This window comes from Archocentrus centrarchus, unplaced genomic scaffold (genome assembly GCF_007364275.1).
Source record: "Archocentrus centrarchus isolate MPI-CPG fArcCen1 unplaced genomic scaffold, fArcCen1 scaffold_33_ctg1, whole genome shotgun sequence".
In the NCBI taxonomy this organism is placed as follows: domain Eukaryota; kingdom Metazoa; phylum Chordata; class Actinopteri; order Cichliformes; family Cichlidae; genus Archocentrus; species Archocentrus centrarchus.
This window is the reverse complement of record NW_022060261.1, coordinates 1567683-1588865: the sequence shown is the minus strand read 5'-3', so window position 1 is coordinate 1588865 and position 21183 is coordinate 1567683. Positions and strand designations below refer to the sequence as shown.

The 21183-nt window shown below is 40.9% G+C and overlaps 2 protein-coding genes across 2 annotated transcripts in view; one reads left to right on the top strand and one right to left on the bottom strand.

Annotated features, from left to right (window-relative positions):
• LOC115776526 (butyrophilin-like protein 2) overlaps positions 1 to 21183 on the top strand; it is a 143191-nt gene that overhangs the window by 48357 nt on the left and 73651 nt on the right. Inside the window, exon 3 of the mRNA XM_030724244.1 lies at positions 19784 to 20122. Coding sequence (XP_030580104.1) covers positions 19784 to 20122 — 339 coding nt within the window. The remainder of the gene's footprint in view (positions 1 to 19783; positions 20123 to 21183) is intronic.
• Positions 1503 to 4210, bottom strand: LOC115776509 (programmed cell death 1 ligand 1-like). The gene is made up of 5 exons (XM_030724230.1): positions 4075 to 4210; positions 3480 to 3562; positions 3277 to 3394; positions 2416 to 2778; positions 1503 to 2178 (listed from the first exon to the last, which is right to left on the bottom strand). The coding sequence occupies exons 3-5, from the start codon at positions 3347 to 3349 to the stop codon at positions 2036 to 2038; spliced, it is 579 nt and encodes a 192-aa protein (XP_030580090.1). The 5' UTR covers positions 3350 to 3394; positions 3480 to 3562; positions 4075 to 4210; the 3' UTR covers positions 1503 to 2035.

The window sequence follows — 21183 nt, the reverse complement described above, 5'->3', positions numbered from 1 at the left end:
AGCTGAGTTATTTATTGTTGAAAACCTTTTGGTCTGCTGGTCAGTGTTGCCTGACGTATGAAATGATAAAGAAAACTCAAACTTTGAAATGTGATGAAAAAAAAAGAAACATTTGAACGATACTTTACCAGTCATCTAGCATGCATTACATAGATAGTTACACATTAATTATTTATAAACATTTCAAGGCGAGGTCATTAGGAGGAACTGAACATGATTTTCTGATAATGACTTCATAATGATTTTTGTATTTTTGAAACAGGACAACAAAAGATGATTTGGCAGTCTGCCAACAGACTCTAACTCAATTTTACAGGAAGCTGAATCACTGTCAGCTTTTGAAATCATTAATACTACCTTAATGTATTACCTTAATGACCACATTAGCAAATTAAAGCATAAACAATGTGTTTGATAGCATTCATGGTAGCTCTTTTGTTTATAAATGGAACAAACTGTGAGCAAGTTTATAATGTATTTGTAATATTTGCTGTTAAATTGTATTTATAGTAACATTGTGACTTGATCCACCACTTTACAGGCCACTGCTGTGGGGCTGCTGTGACAGTGTGACTGGTTGATTGACACATCCCCGTGGGTTAAATGAATGCCATCCACACATCCATGCAGTGAAGCTCATCTCATATATTTCATATTAGTGTCCATAACAAGTAAACACATAATAGCTCGACACAAACAACTTGCGTGCAGCGACAGGTGAGGCTTTATTGCTGGCCACCCGCGACCTCAAACCACAGTGGAGGTCAAAAAATTGTGCTTCCTCCCTGATAGCAGCACACCTGACTGTCATTATTTCCTAACCTGTGTAAACTGTTAACTCTTACAGGCCCCTAGTATGCAGACTCTCAAACTACAATCACAATAAATCAAAATAAAAATCACGGTAAATCAAAATAAAAACACAGGAAATGGCTCTTACACGTGAATTTCCATGTTTTGCACCAAAGAAGAAGAAAATTTAAGACAATCTCCTTTTGAAATTCAGGACGTTATGGATTTCAATTTCGAGATATCCTCATCTCTCTCTTACCTGAATTCTCAGTGACAACTCCAAGAAGTTCCTGCCTCTCACACTGTGCCCCCCCAGTGACCCTGAACAGGATAAGCGGAAGAGAATGATGGATGGATGAAACTCCAAGAGGTTGGACCACCAGCAGGAGACTCACAGATCAGCTGGAAATGCTCTGAGACATTTCATCTCAGGTTCAACAGAATGCTGATATGGATCGTGTTGTTGTTTATATTTTTTGTAGATCACAGAACCAGCAACAGCAACAGCAGCACACACACACACACGCTTTAAATGGAAGATATAAAACACACCTTTAAACACTGTTTCTTCACATCCAATTTAAAAGGAGATTCATGTTTACAGAAACAAAACATTACATTTGTAATAAAATGAGCATCAGAAAAACATCAAATAAAGATTTGCTGTAACAAAGTTCAGAAATGCATTCAGTGCTTAAAGCGGATTATAATAATCTTCAGATTCTTCTGTGATTCAGAGACGAGGGTTTAATCGTCTCTTTGAGCTGAAGCAGATCGTTGGATGCAGTTAAAGAGAGACTCAAAGAGCCCAGCAGGAGGCAGCAGTCACACATAAAGCAGCAGCTACAGTCGCTCCTCACAGCATGAACACATGTTTATAATTCATCAGATTTTCTTCTGTTTTTTGTTCTTAACAAACTCCTCTCTTCAAACCAGGACGAAGACTTCCAGCTGGTTTTCATGGAGCTAAAGGCACAACTTTGACTTTGGATTATTTTTCAGATATTAAAAACAAAAAGTTTTTAATAGACATTTAAACATTAAAACTAAAAACGTTTCCTCACCTTATTGTTGATTTTTTTTTTTTTGCATAAAAGAAAAAGAAGAAAATCTTAGCACCAAATTAAAGCACTCACAGACATTAATTTCATTATATCCTCATCTGTCTTTCCCCTGAATGCTCAGTATCAGCTCTGAGAAGGAGACTGAGATCAGCTGGAAAAGCTCGGACATGTCAAACAGGCTACACTTCAGCATTAGGCTGGTTTGAATCCTGATTCTTTTTTTTCTGTTTCTTTATGTAGATCAACAAACCAATAACAGCAGCAATGAGGAGCACAGCTGCAACTGAGAGACCGACGATCAGACCAACAGATCCTCCTGGACCTGCAGGTAGAAACAGGTGTGAGGTGTCAGCTGTCAGGTAGGTGATGAGTGAAGAACAGAACAGAATCCATTTCCTCTTCAAACTGCTGTCAGACATTATCTACTGCACTCTGATCATATCACTCAGACCAGCTGCTTTCTACAAAGTCTCATCAACAACATCTTTAGAAACAAACATCAACAACCAGGAAGCAGCTTCAGCTCTGATCACAGACACACTGAACTCTGCTCACTCACCTGGAGGAGCAACTCTCAGGTTGATGGTGATGATGGGGTGAGTCTTCAGGTGAGCTCTGCTCCTGTGTTTTTTATCTCCCAGGACGACACGACACTGATATGTTCCACTATCAGCAGTCGTCACATCCTTCAGGATCAAAGACACGTCTCCATCCTTCATCTGTCTGTCCTGCAGATCCACCCGGTCCTTAAAGGATGGATGCTGCTCTTCTGGAGCAAACTGCTCATCCCGGTACAAAAGGACGTATTCTGAATCCAGATCAGCTCTGCTCCACTCAACAACTATGATTTTGTTTTTGTTTTTTGGAGCTCGACATGTCAGAGGGACGTCCTGTCCAGACTCAGCTGTGATGGTTTTCTGCTCTGAAAGAGGAAACAACACAGAGCAGAGAGGTTAAAGGTCAAAGTACACCTGTTGACTTTTACAGCAGCCAATCAGAGTGAGGATCAGAGAGACCTCTGGTTTAATAAGCTTTAAAGCAGCTCCTGCCAGTCTGCAGTAAGAAGAGTGTGAAACATATTCCAGTAAAAACATCATTTCAATCAGGACGCTGGTGTCAGCTACAGCTCGCTCACTGCTCTGTTCACCCAGCAACATGCCCAGTTCTGCACATGCCCAGTTCATCCCATCATGACGGCTCTGTTCATACAAATCAGCAGTTTTATAGACTCAGCCTGTGAGTACTTAAGGGAAGTAACAATATTTGATTTTCACTCCATTATGGCCAAAATAATGAACTTTAATCATATTTATAGGATTAAAGGAACACAGTTACACTCAGTGACCCTGATAAACACATCAGACTGCTCACTTTGTTTAGATAAATAAAGACATGCTTAAACTGAAGAGTGAACTCTCACCTGCAGATGTAGGCAGTGGAAAGAAGACAAACAGCAGAATCCAGCAGAGCATCCCAGATTTTCCAGCATCCATGTTGTGTTTCCAGGGTCAGAGTCTCATGATGAGGCTGCAGTTTGTCTAAAGACAGCAGAGAGGCTGAGTTTACCAGGATGAAGCTCAGCCCTCCAACAGGCAGGCTGGGTAAACTGACTGCTTTGCTTACCTGCTTTGTTGTGCACCGCATAACATTTGACATGTGTAACGACCTGATAGTTGAATCAGTTTGAGTTCCTGGTCACACTGAACCTGACACGTTTACATACACACACATGCAAATACATGTGGGGAGAGAGAAGAGAAAACAGAGGAGTTAGAGCTGAAAATCTCTGCTTATTTTATTTCAAAGCCAACTGTTGTACAGTTTGTTGTTCATTTATTCAAATTTAAGCATCAGAGAAATTTTACAATGTTAAATATGATTAACATAAATAAATAAATTGTCGATTACGTTGCACTAACTGGTGTACTTTTCTTTCTAAGCACAGTATACACACTACAAACATGTAGACTACACCACTGGCTGACAGCGATCATTGAAACTGTCTCCAGTCTCTCAGGAAGTTATTTGGTAACATGATGAGGCTGTTTGCAGAAAGCATTTCAACCCTGATTTTAGAGGCTGCAGGCGTTACTGTAACACTGTGTATTAATGTAACAGGGCTCCCTGCCTGTTCTAGTTTGAGCTGCTTCAAGCTTCAGCTTGAGCATGTTAGCCTTACACATGCAGTGATGTTAGTGTTAGCATTGTGAGTGGTTACCTTCAGCAGGTTGTCAGGCTGAATCCAGCACTCAGGCTTCTATTTCATCATCTTCATATATCTGTGCTGAAGATCGCACAAGCATGAATAACAAATCGTGTGCAGCAATAAAAACCTGTTGAAGAAATAAACACCAATAAAGCCAAATCAGCAAGTTTCTATCAACCAATCAGAGAGCTGCTTTCCTCACTGCATGGCTAACATTCCTTTCCTGTCTGGAAAGACTAAATGACTCAGCAGTGCCAATTTACCAAAGGAAGGAAGTGAAAGAGAGTAAAGAACAGACACACACACGCACACAGACTGTGTGTGTGTGTGTGTGTGTGTGTGTGTGTGTGTGCAGCCTCTTGTATTTGCTGTTACAGAGAAAATTAACTGCCAGCTTTATGAGTCAGACCCACAAATACTTCCTCTCTACAATAACTCGTCTCCTCCTTTGACCTCCTTTTTTACTCCTTATGTCTGCAAATATTAACTGTTAATGATGGGGGGGGGGGGGGTGAACTCGACCTCAGTTCCAACAAATACACGTTTTCTAAACTGTTCCAGTTACTTGCAGACTTTTGTCGTCTGCAACAATATCCTGATATTTGCTGTTGTGATTCAGTGTTGTTTGTTTTCTTGGAGTGCTGCACACAAAATGTAATTTTGTGTTATTTCTTTTTGTGGAGCAGTGGTTAGCACTTTTGACTCACAGCAAGAAGATCGTGTTCTCCCTGTGTCTGCGTGGGTTTCCTCCCACAGTCCAAACACATGCAGTTACTGGGGTTAGGTTAACTGGTCACCCTAAATTGCCCATAGGTGTGAATGGTTGTCTGTCTCTCTGTGTTAGCTGGTGACCTGTACAGGTGTATCCTGCCTCAGGTGTACCCTGACAGCTGGGATAGGCTCCAGCCTCCCCGTGACCCTGAAAAGGACACACACACACACACACACACACACCTGTGGCTTTCATGTGTTTACACGGTGGTGTTGCCACATTAGAGAACACACGGCAGAGCAGGAGAGGAGGGGGAGGACCGAAGTGAGCGTCATCCGAGCAGGTATGCTCAGACATGTGTACTGTTTCAAACTAAAGCAGTGATCCTGCTGCTCTGGGATCAGTCAGAAACCAGCATTGGTTTTTATCTTCTTTATGACGTATTTATCCCAGAATCCGAAATGGGAAAACCTGGAGAATAACAGTTAAGACAGCTGGAAATTTCTGCCCATTTTGTTTCTCCAGGACTCAACTTTTATTGTCAGGTGATGCTGAAGAAAGTATTGAGTATAAATTATAGAATATATACTCAATATATACACAATAACCAACTATACACAGTAACTGGTAACAGCAATGCAGTGGCTGTAAAATAAATAAAACATAAGTTAAAATGTTTTCATCATTCAATTAAATCTTATTTCTGTAGCACCAGCCTGTGGTAGTGAGTGACCCTGATACACACAGATTGATGCAAAGCATGTAAAACATGAAGCTGTCAGATGGAAGCAGAGCTCCACATTTCCTCTGGCTGCAGTTTTAGATCTGACTTTGTTTCCAAATGCAGACAAAATGAGTAGTTACATAAATTTATGCATAACCGGTATTATAAGGATTCATGTTTTTTTTTTTTTTTTGGAGGAGGGCAGCATGGTAGTGTGGTGGTTAGCACCGCTGCCTCACAGCAATAGAATAGAATAGGATAGAATATCTTTATTGTCATTATACAGGATGTACAATGAGACTGGAGGGTCCTAGGTTTGATTCCAGCTTGTCGGTGGCGTCTCTCTGTGGAGTTTCCATGTTCTCCCCATGTCTGTGTGGCTTTCCTCCCACAGTCTCTATGTCTCCTATGAGTGCAGAAAGCCTTCACAGTGAAAACATCGTGTCACAGTTTTGTTTCTCTGTTGTTGTTGTTCCATGTGAGTCATTGTGAGGAGTTGTGCTTGTATTACAGGGAGCAGCACAGGAGTGTGTGTTCATGGAAGTGGGACAGATCTCCTGATGAGCTAAAACAGCACATACTCATACTAACATGAGCTCACTGGCCACAATGGACTTTTACTTTGAACATTATTATTATTATTATTATTATTATTATAAATAAACTCTTTGTGTTGCATTGCACACACAGTGATCCAGCTGAGGTCCTCTCAGCAGTGAGACCAGGTGTTCATTATGGACCGCAGGATTGAACCTTTCCTTTATGATGTGTATCAGCAGCATGAGAAGGGAAAGGAAGCACAAACTTTGAGTTCAGAGTATTACAGTAGTGGGGGAAAAAAGTACACACGTCCTCACTGCAGTAAAAATTACTGTAGTAAGAGTAAAGTGCTGAAGCCTCCTGTTGTTTCTTTTTCTGTGACCTGTGTGAAGATTTCAGTTTATTTAATATTCATGTTGTGGTTAAAATGTATCAAAGCATCACTGCATGTCTGCACATGCTGATCTGATACTTTTCATGTACTACTGATACACCATCAGAAAATGTGTCAGATTAAACCACGGGCCGGTGCTGCCATCTAGTGGCACCAACGTGCTCCAACAGACTCCAGCTTCAAGTCTGCACCAAAGTTTCATATCTCCCACTTTATGAATGCGCAGCAGCTGTTCTGTTTGTGATATGGTGGAAACCTCATATTAACAGACATAAATGTCATAAAATGGTTTCTGTAAGTACTTTTTCCTTTTAGCCGTCATTGTTACAGGACAGTCTGAGTGTGGACGGGGAAGACATGCAGCTAACGACCCAAGGCAGAATCAAACCCAGGCCCCAGTCAGAGCCTTTCTGGTATATGGGTCACCAACTCAACTACCACCACATGTGGTCATTTTTTTTTTATTTAGTTATGGTAATACACGCTCACTGGCCACTTTATTAGGTACAGTATTGGGTTGGACCCCCTTTTATCTTCAGAAATGCCTCAATTCTTCATTTCATAGATTCAAAAATATTAAAAAAAAATGTGTTTTATTGGATTGAGATGTGGTGACTGTGGAGCCCATGAACAGTGACCTCATTGTGATGTTTGAGATGATCTGAATTTGTGGTGCAGTGCATTATCCTGCTGGAAGCAGCCATCAGAAGGTGGGCACACTGTGGTCATTCAGGGAGCAATATTCAGGTAGGCTGTTGGGTTCAAACAAGGCTCAGCTGGCACAAAGCGAGCCAAGTAAATATCCCCCCAATGATTACACCACCAGCAGCCTGAACCGTTGATACAAGGCAGAATGGATCCATGCGTTCATGTTCAATTCTGTCCCTGATTCTGATGTTGCAGCAGAGATCAGGACTCATCAGACGAGGAAACATTTGTTTCAATCTTCTATAGTTCTGTTTTGATGAGTCCATGTGAATTGTAGACTCACTCCTTTGGTGAAAGGTGTTGCTGTAGCACATCTGTGCACTCAGAGATGCTCTTCAGCGTATTTTGATTGTAACAAGTAATTTTTCTGAAAGAGGAAACATCACAGAGCAGAGAGGTTAAAGAGGTCAAAGTGCAACTGTTCACTTCTGCAGCAGCCAATCAGAGAGAGGAGCTACAGAGAGATCAGTCGTCCTTGAATCCCTCCATCCAAAATACAGAATATTAATAATAAGTTACAAAAACCAGTTCCTGACAGCCAGACATCGCTGACATGTTCTCGGAGTCAGAAATATGACAGAAGTAACATTTTAAAGGATGAAAGAAAAACAGGAAACATCAGATTGTCGAAGAAAGAACCCACAAAATAATTTTGTTTAACGCAAAGAGACAAACAGGATACACAGGATCAGGAGGCTTAAGGTGTCTGTGGTTGATTATGATATTTTTTATGTGCATGCTTCTTCCACCTTGGAGCCTCCTGATCCTGTGTGTCACAGTGTGCAGTTTTATCACAGCCGTGGGGAGTTTATTTATGTGTGTGTATTTATGAACCGGACTCCTCGAGCAGAGAATCAACACGAGGCTCTGACACAGACTGAACGGTAAATTGAATTGAATTGAATTGAATTGAATTGAATTGAATTCAATTCAATTCAATTCAATTCAATTCAATTCAATTCAATTTTATTTATATAGCGCCAAATCACAACAAACAGTCGCCTCAAGGCGCTTTGTATTGTGGGTAAAGACCCTACAATAATACAGAGAAAACCCAACAGTCAAAACGACCCCCTATGAGCAGCACTTGGTGACAGTGGAAAGGAAAAACTCCCTTTTAACAGGAAGAAACCTCCAGCAGAACCAGGCTCAGGGAGGGGCAGTCATCTGCCGCGACCGGTTGGGCTGAGGGGAGAGAAAGACATGCTGTGGAAGAGAGCCAGAGATTAATATCAATTAATGATTAAATGCAGAGTGGAGTATAAACAAAGTAAATAAGGTGAATGAGAAACAGTGCATTATGTGAACCCCCCAGCAGACTAGGCCTATAGCAGCATAACTAAGGGATGGTTCAGGGTCACCTGATCCAGCCCTAACTATAAGCTTGATCATAAAGGAAAGTTTTAAGCCTAATCTTAAAAATAGAGAGGGTGTCTGTCTCCTGAATCCAAGCTGGAAGCTGGTTCCATAGAAGAGGGGCCTGAAAGCTGAAGGCTCTGCCTCCCATTCTACTCTTAAGTATCCGAGGAACCACAAGTAAGCCAGCAGTCTGAGAGCGAAGTGCTCTGTTGGGGTGATATGGTACTATGAGGTCTTTGAGATATGATGGTGCCTGATTATTCAAGACCTTGTATGTGAGGAGAAGGATTTTAAATTCTATTCTAGATTTAACAGGGAGCCAATGAAGAGAAGCCAATATGGGAGAAATCTGCTCTCTCTTTCTAGTCCCTGTCAGTACTCTAGCTGCAGCATTTTGGATCAGCTGAAGGCTTTTCAGGGAGCTTTTAGGACAGCCTGATAATAATGAATTACAATAGTCCAGCCTAGAAGTAATAAATGCATGAATGAGCTTTTCAGCATCACTCTGAGAAAGGATGTTTCTAATTTTAGAAATATTGCGCAAATGCAAAAAAGCGGTCCTACATATTTGTTTAATATGTGCATTGAAGGACATATCCTGGTCAAAAATGACTCCAAGATTTCTCACAGTGTTACTGGAGGCCAAAGTAATGCCATCCAGAGTAAGTATCTGGTTAGACACCATGTTTCTAAGATTTGTGGGGCCAAGAACAAGAATTTCAGTTTTATCTGAATTTAGAAGCAGGAAATTAGAGGTCATCCAGGCCTTAATATCTTTAAGACATTCCTGCAGTTTAATTAATTGATGTGTGTCATCTGGCTTCATTGATAAAGCTGAGTATCATCTGCATAACAATGAAAATTGATGCAGTGCTTTCTAATAATACTGCCTAAGGGAAGCATGTATAATGTAAATAAAATTGGTCCTAGCACAGAACCCTGTGGAACTCCATAATTAACCTTAGTGTGTGAAGAAGACTCCCCATTTACATGAACAAATTGGAGTCTATGAGATAAATATGATTCAAACCACTGCAGTGCAGTACCTTTAATACCTATAGCAAGCTCTAATCTCTGTAATAAAATGTTATGGTCAACAGTATCAAAAGCTGCACAGAGGTCCAACAGGACAAGAACAGAGATGAGTCCACTGTCAGAGGCTCTAAGAAGATCATTTGTAACCTTCACTAATGCTGTTTCTGTACTGTGATGAATTCTGAAACCTGACTGAAACTCTTCAAATAAACCGTTCCTCTGCAGATGATCAGTTAGCTGTTTTACAACTACTCTTTCAAGAGTCTTTGAGAGAAAAGGAAGGTTGGAGATTGGCCTATAATTAGCTAAGACAGCTGGGTCAGTGATGGCTTTTTAAGCAGAGGTTTAATTACAGCCACCTTGAAGGTCTGTGGTACATAGCCAACTAATAAAGACTGATTGATCATTTTTAAGATTGAAGCATCAATAATTGGAAAGACTTCTTTGAACAGTCTAGTAGGAATGGGATCTAACAAACATGTTGCTGGTTTGGAGGAAGTAACTATTGAAGTTAACTCTGAAAGATCAACTGGAGCAAAAGAGTCTAAACAAATACCAGCAGTGCTGAAAGCAGCCGAACATGAAGAATAATCTTTGAGATGGTTATGAATAATTTTTTCTCTAATGTCTAAAATTTTATTTGTAAAGAAATCTATGAAGTCACTACTAGTTAAAGTGAAAGGAATACTCGGCTCTACAGAGCTCTGACTCTTTGTCAGCCTGGCTACAGTGCTGAAAAGAAACCTGGGGTTGTTCTTATTCTCTTCAATTAATGATGAATAGTAAGATGTCCTAGCTTTACGGAGGGCTTTTTTATAGAGCAACAAACTCTTTTTCCAGGCTAAATGAGCATCTTCTAATTTAGTGAGACGCCATTCCCTCTCCAGCTTTCGGGTTATCTGCTTTAAGCTGTGCGTTTGTGAATTATACCACGGAGTCAGGCACTTCTGATTTGAAGCTTTCCTTTTCAGAGGAGCCACAGTATCCAAAGTTATACGCAGTGAGGATGTAAAACTATTGACGAGATAATCGACCTCACTGGGAGCAGAGTTTAGGTAGCTGCTCTGCACTGTGTTGGCACTGAAGAGCATAATAATGAAGGAATTAGATCCTTAAACTTAGTTACAGCACTTTCAGAAAGACTTCTACTGTAATAAAACTTATTCCCCACTGCTGTGTAATCCATTAAAGTAAATGTAAATGTTACTAAGAAATGATCAGACAGGAGGGGGCTTTCAGGGAATACTGTTAAGTCTTCAGTTTCTATGCCATATGTTAGGACAAGATCCAGAGTATGATTAAAGTGGTGGGTGGGCTCCTTTACATTTTGAGAGAAGCCAATTGAATCTAACAATAGATTAAATGCAGTGTTGAGGCTGTCATTCTCAGCATCTACATGGATGTTAAAATCACCCACTATAATTATTTTATCTGAACTGAGCACTAAATCAGATAAAAAGTCTGAGAAATCAGACAGAAACTCTGAGTAAGGACCAGGTGGACGATAGATAATAACAAATAAAACAGGTTTTTGATGTTCCCAATTAGGATGGACAAGACTAAGATAATTGTTTCAGTTGTGTGGGTTCCAGGTTTGAAATTTTTTTTTTAAAAGCAAATTTTACCTCTAATTCAGCAATGAAAATATAAATATATTAAAATACTCTTTGTTCTCAGTAACTTCAGTGATATTTATGTATTTTACTTATGTTTATTCACTCTTTTTACTATGGCAGCCATTGTTTTTTGTACAGAATTAATGAACTTTTGTTCTCACTTGTTTTTCTTCATTTCATTCTGTGGCTTTCACTGAGGTGTCAGAAGGAAAATATGACTTCTTCTGGTTTGTCGTGGCTAACCGATGCTCCCCTCAGAAAACAAAGAACAAGCATGAAACCACAGCGGTGACATTTCCATGGCTGATCTACGTCACCCGGAAATAAAACAGCTGCTGACATGACATAAATGTTCATCTTCATTAAACAACTGTTTAATCTGGTTAAAACAGTTGTTTACAAACAAAAACAGAGGTTGTTTACAAAGTATCTTTTTTTAAGGGCTTCCTCTGCCAACAATCAGAGCATCTTCATTGTGTAGTGATAAACTACCACATCGTGTACGTGTGAGTGGACAGTACCTGAACCAGCACAGTCTCACCTGTTAAACCTGTCACAAAATTGCCCTGAATCACAGTCTGCCGCCTGCTGGTGAAACTGGGTATTACAGCACAGCAGCCGCTTTATAAATGACAGCCACAAACACAAAAGAAATATTTATATTCATCTGGCCTGGGATCATCTTGGAAGCATATTTAAATACAGTTAAAATCTGCTTTAACTGCACTTATAGAAGAAGAAAAGTATTCCTGTGTCAGACACAGCGTGAACATCGACTCCTCCCTCAGCTCCGCAGTCAGAGCTGGATAATAAGAGGCGCCTGTTCAGCCTCTGCTGCCACTTTGCCTTCTTCCTGGTTGCATTTGGCAGTGAAGGAGCACAGGGGCGACTAACCAGAGCCAGTTACAAACCAAGTAACACAATCACATCACAACTGTCTCCACAATTTATTTCCACTTTGCACTTTGACCACTTGATGGCGCAGCAGAGCAAATGAAGCACCGTGAAGCTTCGACCCTTGGGTTCACTGATTGAATGGAAAGCTTCATGAAGCTTCATCTCACCATCACTACCGATTCCAGTCGTAGGAGAGCTGAACGTTCAGCCGCTCCTGTGCTCAGCTGCATGGCTCTGAGTACTCTGCTCCGTGCAGGCAGGGGCGGAACTTCTTTTGATGGACACACCATCCGGCCAATCACATGCAAAGACAGACTAGGCTCATACCATTATGTGAAAGAAAGAGGGGGGACAGACTCAGTGAAGAGTGTAATGGTAGAGGCCAGACACAGAGACGGGGAGCCGGATTTTAATTCAGTGTCTTAATTAATTGCTTTGTTTGGTTTGGTTCATTGTTCATTTAAAAATTTAGATTCAAAATAAAACTATTAACTGTATTTTTAATGAAAAAAATGTACAAAAAAGGCTTTTGTGAAAATGCTGAATAAAAAATTAATTACCAAATTCAAAAACATATTAAATAAATGTGGCTGAAACAGAAGCTCTGAGTGATACTAAATGAAGCATCCTCTAAGGGAGCTGAGCCAAAAGAGCCGGAACTCCCGTCACTGAAGCTTTTCAGGCTTCTTCCTGAAAAAGATTCAAACCCTGAAGAGAGAACCTACCAGCGACATCTAGCGATCAGCTGCAGTTAAAGCAGCCACAAACTCACTTGATTCCAGTTCCTACACAAAAGCAACACATTCAGTCTGAAGCTGCTGTGTCTTCATTCTTTGTTCACCCATGAAGATGTTATAACATTTTCAGATGTCAGTTTACTAATGTTTCAATCTGCTGTCCTGTTCATACTCATAGTTACTCATAATCGCCTGAAACATGATTTAGATATGACAGCTCTGTGACTAATGACTGAAGGTATTTCAGTGTTTTGGAGGTTTGACTGAAGGTTTGTCAGAAGCTCTTATTGCAGTTCAGTGGAAACCACTGATGATGATTATGATCATAAGGATATCTCTGGATTTGGTTCATATACCTTTTCATGATTGTAATGTTTACACAAAATATGAATAGATCCAAATTCAGCACTGCAGAATGATTCAGGATGTCCTTGTGCCACAGTGTGAAGGTAAAGTGATCACGTACATGAGGGGAATGTGTTAGTGGGAAGTTTTTATTCCAGAGTCAAATCTGTTTCTTGGTTCAAACAGCTTCTTCTCTGACCTCACACAGTTTCCAACAAGTCTGCTTCAACAGAGTGAAACAGGGTCAAACATCTCATCTCTGAGCAATCCATCCATCCATTCATTCATCCATCCATCCATCCATCCATCCATCCATCCATCCATCCATCCATCCATCCATCCATCCATCCATCCATCCATCCATTTTCTTCTGCTTATCTGAGGCTGGACAGTAGCCCAGAGCAGCCCAGCCTTCCCTCTCCCCACCTCCACCAGCTCATCCAGAGGGACCCCGAGGCATTCCCAGGCCCGACGAGAGATATAATCTCTCCAGTGTGTCCTGGGTCTGCCCCGGGGCCTCCTCCCGGTAGAACATGCCTGGAACACCTCACCAAAGAGGTGTTCCAGGCATGTTCTACTAGATGACTCAAATGAATGACTCTCTGAAAAATATGAACATATTTTTTTAAATAAACAGCTATTTCAACTTTTTATTTTTCCATGTTAGCAGTGCTTTAACCCTTTACTGTCTGTGATGTGTCATTAATAAAGTGGCCAGTGTTTTGTTTTGCTTTTGTTGTTTTCTGGTGAGCTTCTGTGATATTCCTTTTAAATGTCCATAGTTTTAGGATCGCTCCTGTGGAGTCCTGTATCCGAGCGTATCCTGTATCACTGGCCTCTAATCCAGACTGTTCTAGGAAATTTTGGTATGTAGTGGTGTCGTTTGGGCACTAGGGGGCACAGTTTCTAGATTGCATGCTTGCTCTAAGTCTTTAGGGGCACAGGTGTAGGGAATTAGATTCAGGAGGAAGCCACAGTTTTTCAACTGTGTGTGGCTGGCAGGGGTGGGCTGGGGTTGAAATTCAGCCCGGAAGCGGCCTCCAATCGTACAACGGACAAACCATAATTTTAAAGCAAGAGAACTTTATTTGCATTATAGAAACACTTTTTTTTCCCGCAGCATTAAAACAACTGTTTGTGTGCAGCCTCGTATATTTTAGCTTAACTCGGTAAACATGAATGTTTTGTAAGATAAATCCTTTTTGCAGTCAGTGTTCAGTATATGAGAAGTCTTACTTGCTTGATTTTATGTATTTGTTCTATTGCGAAAGCAGGCATTCTTACTTTTGTATAATATTTTAATCAAAGTTTCACTTTTTATTTAACACAAAAATAAATGAACAAAACACTGCAAACAAATCTACCCAACAGATAATAATAATGATAAATTGTTATATATTTTATGCTGCAGCAGGATGCAGAGTGGAGCCACTGAGAGTGAAAGATGAGCAGCAAAGCCCCCCCCTTAGCTGGTGTCTCGCCCTTCACCTCTCCTGTGGTGTGCTGGCTGGCTGTTGTGTTTGTAGCCCCTCCTGATGAAAACGGCTCTCAGTGAAGCTCCTGTCATTCACTTCAAAGAGCCAGCTAAGTTCGCGACTGACCAGCACTGCATCTGTGGCCGCAAGAGCTGCAGCGCCAGCGCTGCTGTGTTTAATTGGGTAAAAATAAAATTCTGCTCACCGGCCGGTCCGGCCTGGAAACGACCAGGAACCTCCCGATGGCCACCACGCCCCTGGTGGTTGGTTCTGAGGGTTATGCCCTATTTTAATACTGTTTTTGGAGCTTACCTTTTATATTGTCATCATGCACATCACAGACCTCAGTCTTTTCACATCATCGTGTTGGAAATAGCTTCAAATTCCCTCAAGTGGCCTTTTGGTGGTTAGAATGCCACTACACTGACTTTCAAAAATAAATCAGCATCAGCTTATTCCAGTTTGATCTGGATCCTGGTGTGTCTGTAGCTCAGGTCGTGTGTGTGTGTGTGTGTGTGTGTGTGTGTGTGTGTGTGTGTGTGTGTGTGTGTGTGTGTGTGTGTGTGTGTGTGTGTGTGTGTGTGTTGTCAGTGACAAACATAATAAAACAGAAAATGAAACATGCTTCAGTTCCTTTCAGAGGTGCTGGAGGAGCTGAAAATCATGTATTTATATAATATAACAATACAACACCAATAGAAACAGCAGTGACTAACACAGAGAGCAGCAGTTTACTGAGAACATTTAACAGCAATAAAAATCTAATTTCAGTGATCACAGCACAGCAGAAAGCCCAGAGCCAGAGTCCAAGGTCCGAGGGTCTGATAGTGCCTGTGTCTGAGCTGTCCTGTTGCCTTACTGTACAGTACTGTCCTGGTCCTGGATCAGTATTTAAATATGCTCCCGATGTGATCCCAGGCCAGATGAAACATAAATATTTCTGTTGTGTTTGTGGCATCAAATAAAAGTCCAGTTTAATAAGCAGCCTTGTTGAGAACAATGCTCATCTGACAGAATATGATTATCATATGGTAATAGCTGCTGCCATGGAGCTGGGTGTCAGATTGTTTTGAAACCTTGATGCTGTTTCACACCATTAGACTGTCCTGTAATTTACTGTGGGGGGGCCTCAGTGGTCAGAGCCCACCCACTTCAACACTGTTCTGATTCTTAGGTTTTATTTTCAATACATTAAAAACATTTAAACAAATAATTGTGTTTCCCGCCCTAAAGAAAAGAAACTGCTGTAATGATTAGTCATCATGGTGGATTCAGAGTGACTGCATCAGTCTCAGTGGGGGAAGAAAAAATATGAGAATCAGTCATTATTATTATTTTCTTGGCTGCTTCATTGTTACTTGGTGACGCGCCTCCTGCACAGTGACTTTCAGTTTCTTCCTTCTGAGCAAATGTTTGTGGCCACAAAGTGCAGAACAGAAAAACATCTTTGTCCCAGCAGCCGTCACTCTGACGAACAAATCAGAGCTTTGATAACGTCTGCATTCACCTGCTGAACCAGTTTAACCTGAACACTCACAGACTCACGCTCCTCTTTTCCACCCACACCCACAGAGTGAAACGGCTGATTATGAAGCATCACTATCAGGTTTAGAGGAACCTACAGTGTGATGAAGCTGTACAGTCTGCTGTACAGCAGCCTGGCAGTGACTGCAGACACAGTTTGGTGCAGCTGCTGTTTCTTTGTCTTTGAGGACGTTTTTATTAGAACTTAATGAGTGGATTTCTTTAAAGGTGGATCAGCTGACAGGCTGAGTGTGATCATTAATGGATTAATAGCCTGTTGCTGTTAATGCAGCTGAAACAGGTTTAACCTGCTGAGTCTGTGAGCACCAATAATAATGATCATCATTAATAATGGATGCTGTCAGCAGCTGCTGACAGCTTGTTGTTGTTTCCAGTTCTTCTGGATTTTTGTTTGTGGTATTTGTTTGTCAAATATGTGAGCTGACAGCCAATGAGAGGACAGGAATGATGTGGTTGCTATGGTGATGCTGTCACAGGTCTAAGGTGAGACATGTAAAACAGGAGAACAAGGAAACACAGGAGCATTTCCCTGTTGGAGGCTGATGGGAACGTTTAGATTTGAACTTGTTACATTTTTTCTTTGATTTTGATTTTCTGAACATTTGACTTAGTTTAACTTTTTTGCTTGTGTGAAATAAAAGTTCAACAAGTTCTTTATGACTTATTGAAAATCAGATGGCGTACACCAACCTGACACTGTTTCCTCTCTCAGAGGATCATTGTCCTCCTGATGATCAGCAGAGTGTTTGAGGCTCTCAGCGCTCCTTCAATCAACAGTAAGTGTTTAAAATGACCTCTTTCAGCCTTTATACAGATATTCATTAATAACCTGTCTTTATTTTTCTTGTTTGAGTGCAGAATCAAACCTACGTGATTCATAACTTCTGCAATTTAAAATTTAATGAGGTTTAAGCTTCATTTTGGAATATTCCCTCTCACATTAGTTCTTTCCATTTGGAGTTTGTACTATTAAATCAGAAATATTCTTCTGTTATTAGTGTTTAAGCTGTACAGGAGGTCATGACCTTTTACTGTAATCCATTAGAATAAGTTTATAAATTCACAGAGTGGAGTGAAAAGCTGTCTCTACACATCGACCTGTGTTATTAAAAAGTTAATTTTCTGTTAATACGCCGTCTATTTTTCTTTGCATGTGTGATTTATTAGAAACAGACTTACAGCAGTGACAGAAACATGTATGTGATATTGACAGTAGCAGGTGTGTCCATACAAAACAGTTCTTTTGTTTGGATCAAATGAAGGTCAGATAAAAATATTTGTGGTATTTGCTTGTCAAATATACGAGTTTACAGACAATAAATGAAAAGGAACAATATGATTGCTATAGTGTTGCTATGGTGATGCTAAGGTGTGTCACATAAAGAAGAATAACAAGATAAAACGGGTGCATTTTCATGTTGGAGGCTGTTGGATACTTTTAGATCTTTAATTATTTATATTTTATCTTTTGATTTTTTGAACATTTTACTTTAGTTAAATTTTTTTGCTTGTGTGGAATAAACCTCAGAGGAAAGTCCAAACAGCCTCCCTGGTTCTCCATGAAGAACAAAGAGCTGCTGCAGAGCCAGTTCTGACTTTTGGAAACACTCCCACAGCTTCAGAGTGAAACTGCTGATTATGAAGCATCACTATCAGGTTTAGAGGAACCTACAGTGTGATGAAGCTGTACAGTCTGCTGTGCAGCAGCCTGGCAGTGACTGCAGACACAGTTTGGTGCAGCTGCTGTTTCTTTGTCTTTGAGGACGTTTTTATTAGAACTTAATGAGTGGATTTCTTTAAAGGTGGATCAGCTGACAGGCTGAGTGTGATCATTAATGGATTAATAGCCTGTTGCTGTTAATGCAGCTGAAACAGGTTTAACCTGCTGAGTCTGTGAGCAGCAATAATAATGATCATCATTAATAATGGATGCTGTCAGCAGCTGCTGTCAGCTTGTTGTTGTTTCCAGTTCTTCTGGATCTTTGTTTGTGGTATTTGTTTGTCAAATATGTGAGCTGACAGCCAATGAGAGGACAGGAATGATGTGGTTGCTATGGTGATGCTGTCACAGGTCTAAGGTGAGACATGTAAAACAGGAGAACAAGGAAACACAGGAACATTTCCCTGTTGGAGGCTGATGGGAACGTTTAGATTTGAACTTGTTACATTTTATCTTTGATTTTGATTTTTGAACATTTGACTTTAGTTTAACTTTTTGCTTGTGTGAAGAAGAAGCAGATGGAGTACACCAACCTGACACTGTTTCCTCTCTCCATGGATCATTTTCCTCCTGATGATCAGCAGAGTGTTTGAGGCTCTCAGAGCTCCTTCACATCAACAATAAGTGTTTAAAATGACCTCTTTCAGCCTTTTAGCTGATCTGACTGAAGTCTGTGAGCTTCAGTGGATTAACAGATTGTTCATGTTAATGAAGCAGGATTAAAGCTTCACTTTACTGCTTCCTGGTTACAGCCTCCCTGGTTCTCCATGAAGAACAAAGATCTGCTCTCTGTGGCTCCAACACAACTCAAAGAGAATCAAAGGAGGACAAAGTTCTCCAGCATAGCTGTGGTTTGATGGAGGCTGCAGCTAAATGCTGCCTCCTCCATAGTACAATCTACATTTTTATACAGTGAAATCATTTTGAAGTCCTTTGATGATGATGATGCTCTTTAGTATGTAGCTGATGATTTAGCTTTAAATTCTCCTCTTTAGTTATGACGCACTTATTTCTGGTTACCTGCAGCGCAGCGTACCTACGTCACGTGACTTCCTTCAGAGACGCTGATCGTAAATGTGGAGTCTGAACGAGTGTCTCAAAGTCAGATCTGTTCTCACAGTCAGACTTTCAGCATCATTTAAACCTTAATTTAATCTCTTGTAGTCAGATTTTAAAGTCAGGTTCAGGTATTCAGAGACCATCGTCCTCACACAGTTACAACAATCCAGGTGTTGTTCAGGAACACGGAAATGGCTGCTGGATCTGAGTCGCTCTGCTCGACTTTGCTGTTTGTCGGCCTCTTTGTGTTTGTGTCTGCAGGTGAGATTCACTCTGTGAGGTGGAGGAAAAGTTTCAGTCTGCTCTGCATATTAATATTTAATAAAGAATTACTTACATAATGATTCAGTTTGTCTGTGTGAAGGAGACACGAGGCTGGGTGGAGTCTGTGTGGTGTTAACGTCTCTGACTGTGATCCAGATCTCAGAGACAAAGGTTGTTGTAGTGTCAGTGTCTTTGTGTTGAGTGTATCAAACAGCTGTAGCTGCATAAAGGCAGCATGCAGAGAGTCACAGAGTCTGATAATCAGAGGCTGCTTTCTCTCAGAGATTATGTTCACTTATTTTTACCTCATCGTGTTTTTGGTAATGTTTGCATGTCTGCAAACTCGATGGCTCCAAATGTTTTGAATGAATCCTGTTAAAACTGTGTAGGGGTGAAGAGCAGGGTCATGTTAACAATCCATTAACATCTGGCTCACATCCACTGAGATCTTCAGGGTCAGCTTCATGATTTATTGGTCAAAAAATGACAAAAACTGTGACTGTTGTGAATTTGTGCTAAATAAATAAAACTGATCCGCACAGTTTTACTTTGACCTTTAACCTCTCTGCTCTGTGTTGTTTCCTCTTTCAGACCAGAAGAACATCACAGCTGAGACCGGAGAGACTGTCACTCTGACATGTCGAGCTCCAAACAGCAAAAGCACTGATGTTGTAAACTGGAGCAGAGCTGACCTGGGAGAAGAATATGTCCTTTTGTACCGGGATGGTCACTTTGATACAGATAACCAGCATCCATCCTTTAAGAACCGGGTGGATCTGCAGGACAGACAGATGAAGGATGGAGACGTGTCTGTGATTCTGAAGAACGTGATGATTAATGACACTGGAACATATGAGTGTCGCATTTTCATGTCAGGAACAAATGAATTTGTCAGCATCATCTACCTGAGAGTTGTTGATCCTCCTCCAGGTGAGTGAGCAGAGTTCAGTGTGTCTGTGATCAGAGGTGAAGCTGCTTCCTGGTTGTTGATGTTTGTTTCTAAAGATGTTGTTGATGAGACTTTGTAGAAAGCAGCTGGTCTGAGTGATGTGATCAGAGTGCAGTAGATAATGTCTGACAGCAGTTTGAAGAGGAAATGGATTCTGTTCTCTTCTTCACTCATCACCTACCTGACAGCTGACACCTCACACCTGTTTCTACCTGCAGGTCCAACAGGAGGAACCTCAGAGGATGGAGGATCTGTTGGATTGATTGTCAGTCTTCCAGTTGCTGCTGTGCTGCTTCTTGTTGCTGCTGCTGTTGGTTTTCTGATCTATAGAAAATGTCAGCAGGTTAAAAAGTCTCAGACTGTTGTGTAGCTGAACTGTGAGTCTCTTTGTGTTGTTACAAATTGTCAGTGTCGTCTTTGAGTATCAATGAATCTGATCTGAGGACAGAAACTGATGGTGCTGAACTCCAATCAGACGTCAAACACGTCCAGGTTTAGTTTGATTCCACATTTCTCTGATTATCATCAGAGCTGTTTAGACTGCATTACATCAACTCCTGATTTCACTGTAAGATCTCACAGCACAGCATCAGAATCAGGGATTTATTTCAGCTTTTAGCCACATTTCAGTTTCTGAAAGCATTTCACACTAAAATGATCTGCCTTTGATTTCAGCAGAAGTTCCTTTGTGTATAATTTGATTGTCCTCATTGTTGCTGAGTTCAGTGTCGTGTGTGTTACAGCATCAGGATCAGTGTGTGTTTATCTTCAGGTTCAGCAGCTGTGTGAGATCAAACCTGCTCTGTGAGCTTTGAACCACACAAACTGATCCTCATGTAGAGATCAGCTGTTACAGTATCATTACACACACTGGCTGAACACACTGACAGCACACACACTGAAGTGTGATGATCTGTGTGTGGATCACAGACAGTCACTAATGTGCCTGACAGTGTTCAGGACTCACTGATCAGCTCCAGCTGAGTGAGTGTTACAGACAGTATCATGAAGCACAGAGAAACCATCTCCATGCAGCTGCAGG